The sequence below is a fragment of the Drosophila tropicalis genome, unplaced genomic scaffold (assembly GCF_018151085.1).
Source record: "Drosophila tropicalis isolate 14030-0801.00 unplaced genomic scaffold, ASM1815108v1 contig_878, whole genome shotgun sequence".
Lineage (NCBI taxonomy): Eukaryota > Metazoa > Arthropoda > Insecta > Diptera > Drosophilidae > Drosophila > Drosophila tropicalis.
The window spans coordinates 7,487,232-7,497,644 of NW_027173374.1; the positions used below are offsets into that span (position 1 = coordinate 7,487,232).

Here is a 10,413-nt window from a genome sequence, read left to right on the forward strand (position 1 = left end):
GGCAAATTAAGTATTATCTGGATAAAGTGGCTAAATAAGAGTATTAATAAGGTTTTTAATAACAGATCAAGAAAAGTTCATATTACAATTTGAGTTATATATATTTATTTGTAGACAAATAGATTATAGCGAATATATAGACATAGATATTAAAATAATATACATTTATTCAGAATATGTTTCGAATAAATAGAGTTTGGAAATATTAACATATAGGTATGGATAATAAGGTCCCCGGAATGTTGCATTCACTTTCTAGACTCCAGCTGAGCTATAGACTTAAGAAGTTTATCAAGTAAGTTGTGATCATTGAGTATACTATCCTTCTTTTTTAACTCATATAGACTATGCAGATCTCTTTGTTCGTATGCGCAATCAATAGCAGTCTCAAATAATCTGTACAAAAAAATCAAATGTAAGTTTTAAATTCGTTAGAAATGTGATTGAAGACAAAACTTACTCCGTTTGCATATACCAATGCACTTTGCGAGTCTCTCGGCAGCGCGGTATGTATTTCTGAGCCTCCACCTTGTTTTGGTGCTTCAAGCAGACCTCCACAAACGGCTCATAACCAATGGGGCTTTTCTTGCTTTTGGCAAACTTCTCCAATTGATCCCAATTCGAAAATTCGGCCATAGCTAGTATGCGAAGCCACCAAAATCTACGATCGGGTACCTTGTAATCATTTTTGATTTTCTCCGCCTCCTTTAGGTCGCCCAATTTCAGTAGATTGCTAATGGTATTATGTATTGATAGGCCATTGAAGTCAATATTATGCTTGGATGATAATGTCTTTTGTAACTTCAGCATCCGACTTGTCTCTGCACACAGTTCAGCTTCAACGGGACAACGCCCCTGAGTATAACTATTACCAATCAATGACAAATTTGATTCGAGTCCTTCGCTTTCAATTGCATTCTCAAAATGATATTCGGCAATGGCTTTCTGGTCATCTACGCCATTGCAGATGCCATAAAGTGCAGCCCGATTTGTGTCCCGCATTATCTTCTTGTACATGCTCAAAGCCAATGGATGGTCGCGTATTGTCATCTAATTGTCAATGCAAATTCTTAATGAAAGCCATAAACATTAAAGACTCGGATGTTGACTTACTTGTAAATTTGTAAGCATCATGTTCATCTTAATCTCGAGTAATACTGTAGTTATTAACTCAGTATCACCAGATTGCGTTGCACTGGCCACTGCTCGATCAAATTTGCGCATCTTAAGCAACAATGGCACCTGCAGAGATGCTCGTGGTTCTAGCTCCAGAAGTTTGATAGCCAACTCGTCTCGACCGTTTTGATGAGCCTTCTCAGCAATATTGCAAAAAGAAATACCCTCGACCGATGGATTCTTGAACTTTTCTGTAATCCTACGCGCTACCTCATTATCGTCTATAATAATGGAAAAGTATAAGCAAGTGACTAGATAAAGTAGTTAAGTAAAAACTTACTGTGATCATTCATTACTTTGTGATAGGCCCAATGCTCCAAAATCCAGGACTCTGGCAAGCTGAGATGCTTGGCTACTTGTATGGCTACAGCATAGTGCTTGCGAAATACCAAACGACTCAGTATTACCTCCGGATTAAGGTGGCTAAATCTGTGATTAATGTTTAATTAATTAGTTAACTAAGACAAACATTTAGTTAGTTTTAACTTACTGCTTGAATGTCAGCGGCATGGCAATTTTCTCGTGGCGCAATGTATTAAGAACTCGTAAAATTCTCATGATACGCATATATTCATCAGGGTTGTGACCATGGATGAAGCCTTTGCCAAAGTTAGCAGTCTATAAATACAGCATTAGAAACAATTGTTTCACATTGATCTTACGATCTTACCCTCAGTAAACTTTTTTGGGTTTCTGTACAAAACTCATAGGAAGCCGCCTCTATGCATTGGTTAACTGACAAACCGATTTTATCGCGGCACATACTCAAATACTCATCCGATTTATAGGATTTCTCTTCAAATTTCTTTTGCGCCTCAAAGAGATAACTAGCCGGCTCTTGGCTATTCACGGCAAAGATATTCTCCACGCATTTGGGCAAACGTTGTATCATCTCATGCGAACTTTGAGTAATAATTCTTACGCCATCCATTTCGGCCACTAGAAACATGGAGGGATCATGAGGGAAGTCACTTCTATCGGCATTGCGATTAACGATTAGCAAAAACGATGGATACGAGATTACAACTGCATCCGATTCGGTGTTGTCGGTGTTCATAATCCATTCAATTTGCTGTGGCAGATCCTTGCGTCCTGTATCGAATTCGCAGTATTTTTGCCTCATATCCACACTGCCGAGCCATAACAATCCTGTGTTTGTGTACAATGCCAAATGTTGATGATTATACGACACGGAGATTTTGATAATGCGATCATGTGGTTTCTCAAAGAGATTATCCTTAATGGTGCCCACTGTTTCGCCTGGAAATAGTTTAATGATCTCCCGCTCCCGACCCAACAGGCAATAACTGTTACGTCCCTCAGTTACTATCTCCCAGCATGTGCAATCAACGTGCGAGTCTGACAAATAGAATAATAATTGTAAAAGTAGTCTGACTTTATGCTGAAAAACTTACTGGGTATATCGGGTAACTTGCGTTCCGTTTTATTGCTATTGTGCTTGAGGAAAACTCGACCGGAAGTTGTCAAAACGGCAACACCAGTGCCGACAGATGATTGAAAAACCTTGGCTTCCAGAATCTTGGTCACGCTGGCCTCATCCCCAAACGTATACGATTCCTTTTCAATACCAAACATGTCGTAGACAAAAACCTTGGCATTTTCCTGCACACATATCAATTCCTCGGTGTCGGACCATCCCATGGCAATAAGTTTGCCATGATTCCACTACAAATAGCATAATTTAATTATAAAAATCACTAGTTCTTACTGACTCTGATATACCAGAACGTGGCCTGTCTCCCGACCGGTAGTGTCGAATATGCGAATCATGGGACGGGAAGAACCTTTCACAGGCACTAATTTTAAAGGATCTCGTATGGCCGCTAGTGGTCCGCCATAGGGTGCTGCCACCACTTGCATATATTCCAAATCTAGATCCATTGGCCAGTCCGGTGCATCCAGTTCCACTTTTCTATGGGCGGATTCACATAAATTTCAACAACAAGAACATAAGCAAACTCGTTGCCTTTGTTATTTTCTTACCTATAGTAGTCCGGACGCACCTTGAACCATTCGCCCGTATTATACATAATAGGCATTTTGGCGTTGGCTTAATTAATAACTATTTGCAAAATGAAAACAATTTTTAAGAACTTTTCGCATTTTACCCTGCACTGCACTCAACAACAGCTGATATTTTCTCGATATATATGCGCCACGACACAATGACAGAAGGTGGCGCCAAAGAGCGGGCAACTGTTAGCTTGCTCTGTGCAACCATGTTACGTCATTAATGTCGTAAATAGTGTGCTAGGTTTTATTTATATTTCCTAATTTATTTTTTTTTTTTGTGCAGTAAGTTTAAAAATTTGTAAATCACTTTAAATATGGTAATTGGTGCCTTTCCGATAGCAAAACTTGGCATATTAGCTGTCAAACAAATAAGCAAACCGATTAGTGCTTTAACCAAGAGGGCAGCTCAACAAAATTCCTTCATCAAATCGTATATAGTTACCCCACCAGCTCAACGTAAGGAGACTAGATATCTTTATGTACATATGTATATTTAAAAAATCTACTGACAATCGTTCTCTCTAGTCTATAATCAAATTGAAGTACGTTCAAAACTATGGCTCCTGAATTTGGGTCAACCGAAACGTATTCCGCCCTTATCACAAGATATGGCAATAAAAATGGGTAGCGATATTATATCCGAACTTCTCATATTTATAATTGGTGTATCATTGATATTGGGAGAGTTTTCCAGGTAGACTGCATGGGGGAAGGCCCTGTATTTAGTTTTTATATACAAATTCACATTTTTATGTACATAGGCAATCCCGCAATGATAAACGTAAACACGAGAAGCATAAGGCAGAGAGATTGTTACTTAAACAAAGAATTACGGATTTATGTAATCGCATTGAACATCAGGCCAAAGAAGTCAAAAATCTTAGGGCCCAATTTATGGAAAGCCATGAATCTACCGAAGAAGAATGTTATTAAATCTTAAAATAAACATTCAAAATTGATAGAAAGTAACATATTCAAAATGACATTGCTTTATTTTTTCATTCCATATCAAATTTAAATATGTCTAGTTTTCTGGCTTTCAGTAGATTTCCATTGGCAAAAATAGTAGTTTTTACGGTTAAACATATTAGCAAGCCGATTAGTAATGCCATCAAGACGATCGCTAAACACAATCCATATTTCAAGAGGTACATTTGCATACCACCTGGTCAGTTTTACAACAATTTGGAGACAAGGTCAAAAATGTTTATCTTGAACTTGCCACAACCCATATTTGTACCACCGCTCACTCCGGCCATGGCTACAGAAATCGGTGCCAATATTCTAGGTGAGATTGCAGTCATAGGAATAGGCATTTATTTAATATATTATGAGGTCTCACGGTGGGTTAGAAATTCGTTACTTTTTCTTTATTTATCGTTAGTCTATATCTCAGGCAAGCCCTAAAAGATAAAAAGAAGCATGAGAAGCATAAACAGGAAAGGATAAAGCTGAACCAACAACTTGACAGTTTGGATAAGCAGTTGGACAAAGTGGAAAAAGAACTATTCAACATGAAACGAACAAGTAACCAAAGATGAAGAAATGTACATATTTGAATTGCCATCTCTAGGACATATAACTTCAGCCCATCTCCAATTAAATTTCTTCGGTAACACTAAATATTTGGCTAAAAAAAAGAACATTTTGTAATAAGCATTAGTTTTATAATAATTTAAAATGGTTATCGGCGTATTTCCGGCGGCCAAGTTGGGGGTTTTGGCCATCAAACAGATCAGCAAACCCATTGCCAATGTGATCAAGGCTAATGCCAAGTCAAGTCCCTTCTTCAGGAAATATGTGTGCATGCCACCGGCTCAGTGTAAGTGGGGAGACAGTTATCAAATAGGAACTTGGTACTAATATTAATCAGCTGTTTATTTCAACAGTCTACAATTGGGTGGAAGTAAAAACAAAAATGTGGGCCTTAAACCTTGGACGCCCCGTCAATGTCCCGCCTCTGAATGAGGCAATGGCCATTGAGCTTGGGGCCAATCTGCTCGGTGAATTTATTATATTTGCTATTGGAGCCGGTCTTCTGATATTTGAGTATTCCCGGTAAGTATTAATTTAAAAAATATATCTCTACGTCGCTGATTATAATATTTTACTTCTGCATAGTCAATCAATCAAGGAAACAAAGAAGAATGAGGCAATGGAATTGGAAAAAAAGCAACTAACAAATCAGTTGACAGAATTGAACTTCCGATTAGAGCTTCACGATACACAGATGCGAGAAATGACACGCGTACTAGCTGAATTGGGTATTTATTTTTCTACGGATCAGGATATTTGTTCAGGATGGAACAAATAAATTGAATTTATTTCAGATTCTCGATCCATCTTTCGGTGGCATAAGGAACCGCTGCAGGAATTTGTACCTTTTGATCCCAACACTCCAGATCAAAGTGCCAGTGCCAGAACTGCCAAAACATACGAGGGTTTCTATGATCCCACAGGTGGTATGGCGTTTCGTGCACTGAACTTCCTAGAAACACAAATATTTGTCGATGGACGCGATCGAAAGGGTAAAGCGGCTCGGAAACACTTAGATGAAGTGGCCACAGAGCTGGAGCACACACTAACAGAGGCTGTGACCGAGTCAGCTGCTGCACTGCCAATTAAGAAAGAAGCATGACCTAGTACGCAACTTGAGCAGGATCTGGCCCTGCTCATGTATGCTTTGGCCATGGAGGAGCAATAATTTCAAACGTGTCCTTGATCAAATTGCCTGTTACAATTCTAAACATAAGTAAAAAGTTATAGTCGTACATATTTAGGGGCATATCTGCCACATAATGGATCATCTTTTTTTCAAGAATTAATGTATAGGCAAGACGTTTGCGATCCGGTTAAGACTTTGAAACGAATTACTGCAGCAAAAGGTTTCAATGTTTGGTTCGGCTAAATATTGACGCTTTTTTCTGGTATATTCATTCATACAGCCTCTTTCAGCTTCCAGATCGCAAGTGTTTTGCCTGTCCACATGTTCTCCCCGACTCAACCCCAGGCTGCAATTTAACTAACCAATTCACTTATAATCTTGACGTTTATATAAATAATAGCATGAGATGCCCCTATGTTAAGCACATCCGTTTTTAGTTGTATTTATTAAATTTATTGTTATCAAAGACAATAATTAAAACGAAGATGATGAAAACAAACAGTTGAACCAAAAAATAAATGAATGAGTAAACAATGCGAACTTAAAATCGCTGCTAATCCTGATGGATAAATGACTTAAGCATACGCAGTTCTTCGGGGGAGTCTATCAAATCGCCAAGATAGGCATTGAAACAGGTGCCAACGTTGTAGAGGCTGCGCCGGACAGCACCTCGTAACATACTAAAGTTTTCTGTATCCGACCCACTGAGATTACCTACAACACTGGCTAGTTTATCCAGATTATCTTTAAGGCTGCTCAGTGCTTTTATAATGGCTGGCAAATCATTCTGCACTACACCATAGATATCCTCCGTGAGTGAGGCCACACAGATTTGGGCCAGACCTTCGCTCAGCCAAACAATGGGTAAAGAATTGGATAGCAGAAAAATGGCCTTGGCTCCATCAGGTTCGCTAAACAGATAGGCAATGCCCGGTATGCGTTGCAAGAGACGTTTCAGGGCCTGTTGCAGTTGCAGGGACACACGTTCACACCAATTGGGCATATGCCGGATGCCACCCAATACAGGCTGATCATCAGATTGTTGTTCGCGCCGTGGAGACACAATAGGACGAATTCCATGCAAATGATTATATTGTCGAAGGAGCACCTTTTCGGCCAATAAAGCGGCACTTGCCGAGTCATGGTTGATGACTGGAAAGTGATTTTGGGTCACCTTAAGCATACTAATTTGCTGCATGGAGTCCGTTAGTTCATCAGTGAAACCACCAATAATACTTAGAGATTGATCGCAAAAGGCACGCCAATTCGCAGGACGATTCCCTGGCTCGGTTAGTTGGAATAACTCCTGCCGATACCCTGAGTCCTTGCGGTGAGCCAACTTGAAGAGGAAACTTGCCGAGAGGCACTGTACCACATAAATATTGATTACTCCCAGACCAGCTACCACGGTCACTTCTTGATCTTGGGCAAAAGCTGTCCGATTTTTGCTCACAACCAGAGGTAGATCTTCAGTCAGTAATATGGCATAAAATCGTCGCATAAGATGCATATTGCTTAGAATCTGGGCAGTAAGGAGCCAGGCATAGAAGATTAGGCGAATGCTTGTAACCACGCCGAAAAAGCCTTCCAATCGCTCATCCGTGTCCACTCCAAGTAATTGGCTCAGCTTATGGCCCACCAATGAACCACACAACCAAAAGACAAGCGTAAAGCCCAAAGTAGGAACCAAGGACCTGGTAAGTGACTTAAGCAGTGTACCATACAGTAGTTGACGCATCTTATGGCTACGTGATTGATCCACAACCGAAAACTCGATCCTGACATCACGGTTTAAATAAACTGATACAAAGTAATAGCAGCCAGCTGTAGTGCCCATGCCTAGGAGAAAGATGTGGTAGCCACTAAGGCAGTCCGAGCCATAGCATTTGTACATCAGATGCCTGGGACGAGGAAAATGAGTTATGGTTGATGTTAGAAAACAAATTAGCTCGTCTTCACCTGTAATCCGTGTGCATATAGCCAGTATACAGCCAGGCAGTTAGATAGCCCACCATTAGATGAGCACCCAAAAACATGAGCTTCCGCAGCCCGTGTTGTTGCAGCCAGCGGTATCGACTAGGATGGTAACGTCTTTCGACCAAGTGCTCTTGGCACAGTATCACTCCATACAACACAATGGCTGTGATCAGCGGAATACTGGCAAACCAGGTATAGAGACTGCATACCAAGCTAAATGTGCTTGCCACCCAATTCAATGGATGCAACAATTGAAAATTAACGAACAGCAGAAATATGGTCAGGAGCAGGAATTGAATGATTACGCTGAATACGACGGCGCGCAAACATCTGCCAAGCAACAGCAGCTTGCACACATCACTGGAAGTGGCCGTCGGCATGGGTAAATTTTAATTGGACTTGTTTCAACTTTTTAAAAGAATTTCGGCAAAACACTCGCACATTTGTGCGCGCTTTTTTTGTTGTGATTAGAGATGGCATCAACAGTATCGATACCTGCGCTGCAAAAAGCTGGATTTCACCTATTAAAAATGGGCGCGAAACGTTTAAGCTTTAGACAAACTGGAGTAAAAATTAAAAAAAAAGAGACACATATTTTAGAAATAACTCGAAAGCAAAAGATATTTCACAGGTTTTACAAGCTTCGTGTTCTAGAAAACACAAACTGACGAGTTATTTAAGCAATATTTGAGAGCACTCCATTTTAAAAAATCACCGCCTACTCAGATCAACGTTAACCAGCACTGATTATCTAGTCAGTATGATAACACTGTTGTCGATATTTAAAAATGCAGAGTTATCGAAACTGCTTTCATCACTATGGTGTCATCGCTGCTTCTCGATTTTTACGGCGAATATTCAGTTTTTACGGCGAATGTTCACTTTTTAACAGCGAATATTCACTTTTTACAGCGAATATTCAATTTGTTAAGGCGAATACTCTTTTCATTGCCGCTTGGGCGAATTCGGCCTTGTGGTTGTTGTTGCATTTGAGAGAAACCTTAACTTACGAGAGAGCGCCCCCGAGCGAATTGAAGAGAGCTGCGTCGACGTCGGCGGCGGCGTCTGCGGCGGCGGCGGCGTTGTTGTTATTTTCAAGTCGAATTGGGAGGACGTGCGTCGGTCGGTCGTCGATAATTTCGAAATATATGTGAAAGCAAATACAAACTCGCGCAAATAAAGGTAATAATTGTGTATAATTAGTGATTACAAGTGGAATAAAGTGCCCAAAATTATTGAAATTCACAGTGAATTAATCAACAAAAAAGAAAATCAAGAAAAATAATCAAGAGAGCGCGCAAGTGCCAGAGAGAAAGAGAGAGAGAGAGAAAATGAGATAAAGAGAGCGTGCAATGTTGCGTGTATAAAAAAAAACGACACAAAAATTTGTGTAATTGATTCATATTTAATTGGTGGCCATATAAATTGAAAATCAAATGTGAAATATTACAAGAAGAAAATGTGACAAGTGAAAACAATATCGAATAAGAATCTTAGCCCGCTCACAGCCTCTTTGCCCATTTTAGTTTTTGTTGCAGTTTTGCAATGCGTATTGAGGTCACTTTGTATATATTAGAAAGAGCATAGGCACGCGTCTCCCCACCTCCCACCGCTCACCAATCACCACCCCTTCTGGCAAAATACTAATACAAATCGTTGTTTCCTCCTACTCCCCTCTCCATCAACCATCCAGACCAAAATTCATTTTCATCCCACTCTATCCCAAGGCAAACAGCTGCTGCTTACGTGTTTGTGTGTGTTTGTGAGTGCGTATGTGTGTGTGTGTGGAATAGTGAGTGCTTCTCTTTTGTGGTGTGTTGATCAGTAGAGCAGAACCCGAGGGCAGGTGGTGTCCACACATAAATAAATTCTGCATTAATTATGAAAAAACACGCGTTGTTTTAAATGAGCTATTTAAAACCCATACATACATATGTACATGAACACAACACACACACACGCGAACATAGTTTGCCATTCGTTTCGGAAAAATGTTCATCAATTTTCCATCTCTGAGCAGAACAAGTACACAGACCACCCCAACTCCCGTTACCTCTGCCCATAACTTTTTCTCTTCTGTGGCAAAGTCTTCATGCTCCATTCACCTACTTTTACGCGTTGCTTGACTTTTCGACCAAGTCGAAGTCAAGTCAACCAAGCAAACACAACGACAGTCCGACAGACTGACAGACAGACGGTCTCAACTATGCGACGTTCGTTTGCTGAATTCGAAATGAAGTCATGGGGCAACAACAACAACAAAGAAACACAAAAATGAAAACCGTCTCGTTGTCGCATTTATTATTATAGCAAAGAAAAGTTGAATTCCCCCAAACGACAACAACAACGTATAAAAATAAAAATTTTTAAACAAAAAAGAACAAAAAATAAAGAGTGAAATTAAGTGCTTTAAAATCAACAACAACAGCAGCAACATCAACAGCAACAACAATAACATTAAACATGACATGGCCATGTCTCGTTTACACAATAATTTAAAATTAATTAAATATGCTGGCAAACGAGGCAACCAAAATTAACATTAAAAGGTGAGCGCTTCA

The 10,413-nt window shown here is 39.8% G+C and overlaps 5 protein-coding genes across 5 annotated transcripts in view; 3 read left to right on the forward strand and 2 right to left on the reverse strand.

Annotated features, from left to right (window-relative positions):
* Positions 1-41: 41 nt before the first annotated feature.
* Vps16A (vacuolar protein sorting 16) lies at positions 42-3,329 on the reverse strand. The gene is made up of 9 exons (XM_068301083.1): positions 3,181-3,329; positions 2,920-3,109; positions 2,592-2,862; positions 1,847-2,535; positions 1,667-1,794; positions 1,457-1,605; positions 1,114-1,397; positions 461-1,050; positions 42-396 (listed from the first exon to the last, which is right to left on the reverse strand). Exons 1-9 carry the CDS (start codon positions 3,234-3,236, stop codon positions 249-251), a joined length of 2,505 nt encoding a protein of 834 aa, XP_068157184.1. The 5' UTR covers positions 3,237-3,329; the 3' UTR covers positions 42-248.
* A 149-nt stretch (positions 3,330-3,478) lies between these two features.
* Positions 3,479-4,143, forward strand: LOC137585982 (putative OPA3-like protein CG13603). The gene is made up of 3 exons (XM_068302044.1): positions 3,479-3,666; positions 3,736-3,904; positions 3,972-4,143. Exons 1-3 carry the CDS (start codon positions 3,525-3,527, stop codon positions 4,141-4,143), a joined length of 483 nt encoding a protein of 160 aa, XP_068158145.1. The 5' UTR covers positions 3,479-3,524.
* Positions 4,144-4,283: 140 nt separating this feature from the next.
* LOC137585063 (putative OPA3-like protein CG13603) lies at positions 4,284-6,359 on the forward strand. Its single transcript, XM_068300711.1, has 5 exons — positions 4,284-4,553; positions 4,607-5,032; positions 5,100-5,268; positions 5,332-5,474; positions 5,541-6,359. The coding sequence occupies exons 2-5, from the start codon at positions 4,891-4,893 to the stop codon at positions 5,846-5,848; spliced, it is 762 nt and encodes a 253-aa protein (XP_068156812.1). The 5' UTR covers positions 4,284-4,553; positions 4,607-4,890; the 3' UTR covers positions 5,849-6,359.
* Positions 6,302-8,437, reverse strand: Ndc1 (Nuclear division cycle 1). Its single transcript, XM_068300710.1, has 2 exons — positions 7,835-8,437; positions 6,302-7,776 (listed from the first exon to the last, which is right to left on the reverse strand). The coding sequence occupies exons 1-2, from the start codon at positions 8,230-8,232 to the stop codon at positions 6,429-6,431; spliced, it is 1,746 nt and encodes a 581-aa protein (XP_068156811.1). The 5' UTR covers positions 8,233-8,437; the 3' UTR covers positions 6,302-6,428.
* A 448-nt stretch (positions 8,438-8,885) lies between these two features.
* Positions 8,886-10,413, forward strand: part of sba (six-banded) — a 30,067-nt gene continuing 28,539 nt past the window's right edge. The window contains 2 exon segments of the mRNA XM_068299223.1: positions 8,886-9,034; positions 10,163-10,401. The gene's annotated coding sequence lies outside the window, so the exon portion shown is untranslated.

What these genes read in the sequence shown, in the direction of transcription:
- Vps16A (XM_068301083.1), bottom strand. Translation starts at nt 3,236, where the DNA reads ATGCCTATTATGTATAATACGGGCGAATGGTTCAAGGTGCGTCCGGAC. An exon ending in GGGAGACAGGCCACGTTCTG is followed by an intron (nt 2,863 to 2,919) that starts GTATATCAGAGT and finishes TGCTATTTGTAG; the next exon opens with TGGAATCATGGCAAACTTAT. An exon ending in TGATGCTTACAAATTTACAA is followed by an intron (nt 1,051 to 1,113) that starts GTAAGTCAACAT and finishes ATTGACAATTAG; the next exon opens with ATGACAATACGCGACCATCC.
- LOC137585982 (XM_068302044.1), top strand. Translation starts at nt 3,525, where the DNA reads ATGGTAATTGGTGCCTTTCCGATAGCAAAACTTGGCATATTAGCTGTC. An exon ending in AGTTACCCCACCAGCTCAAC is followed by an intron (nt 3,667 to 3,735) that starts GTAAGGAGACTA and finishes CGTTCTCTCTAG; the next exon opens with TCTATAATCAAATTGAAGTA. An exon ending in ATATTGGGAGAGTTTTCCAG is followed by an intron (nt 3,905 to 3,971) that starts GTAGACTGCATG and finishes TTATGTACATAG; the next exon opens with GCAATCCCGCAATGATAAAC.
- LOC137585063 (XM_068300711.1), top strand. Translation starts at nt 4,891, where the DNA reads ATGGTTATCGGCGTATTTCCGGCGGCCAAGTTGGGGGTTTTGGCCATC. An exon ending in CTGATATTTGAGTATTCCCG is followed by an intron (nt 5,269 to 5,331) that starts GTAAGTATTAAT and finishes ACTTCTGCATAG; the next exon opens with TCAATCAATCAAGGAAACAA. An exon ending in ACGCGTACTAGCTGAATTGG is followed by an intron (nt 5,475 to 5,540) that starts GTATTTATTTTT and finishes AATTTATTTCAG; the next exon opens with ATTCTCGATCCATCTTTCGG.
- Ndc1 (XM_068300710.1), bottom strand. Translation starts at nt 8,232, where the DNA reads ATGCCGACGGCCACTTCCAGTGATGTGTGCAAGCTGCTGTTGCTTGGC. An exon ending in TATATGCACACGGATTACAG is followed by an intron (nt 7,777 to 7,834) that starts GTGAAGACGAGC and finishes TCCTCGTCCCAG; the next exon opens with GCATCTGATGTACAAATGCT.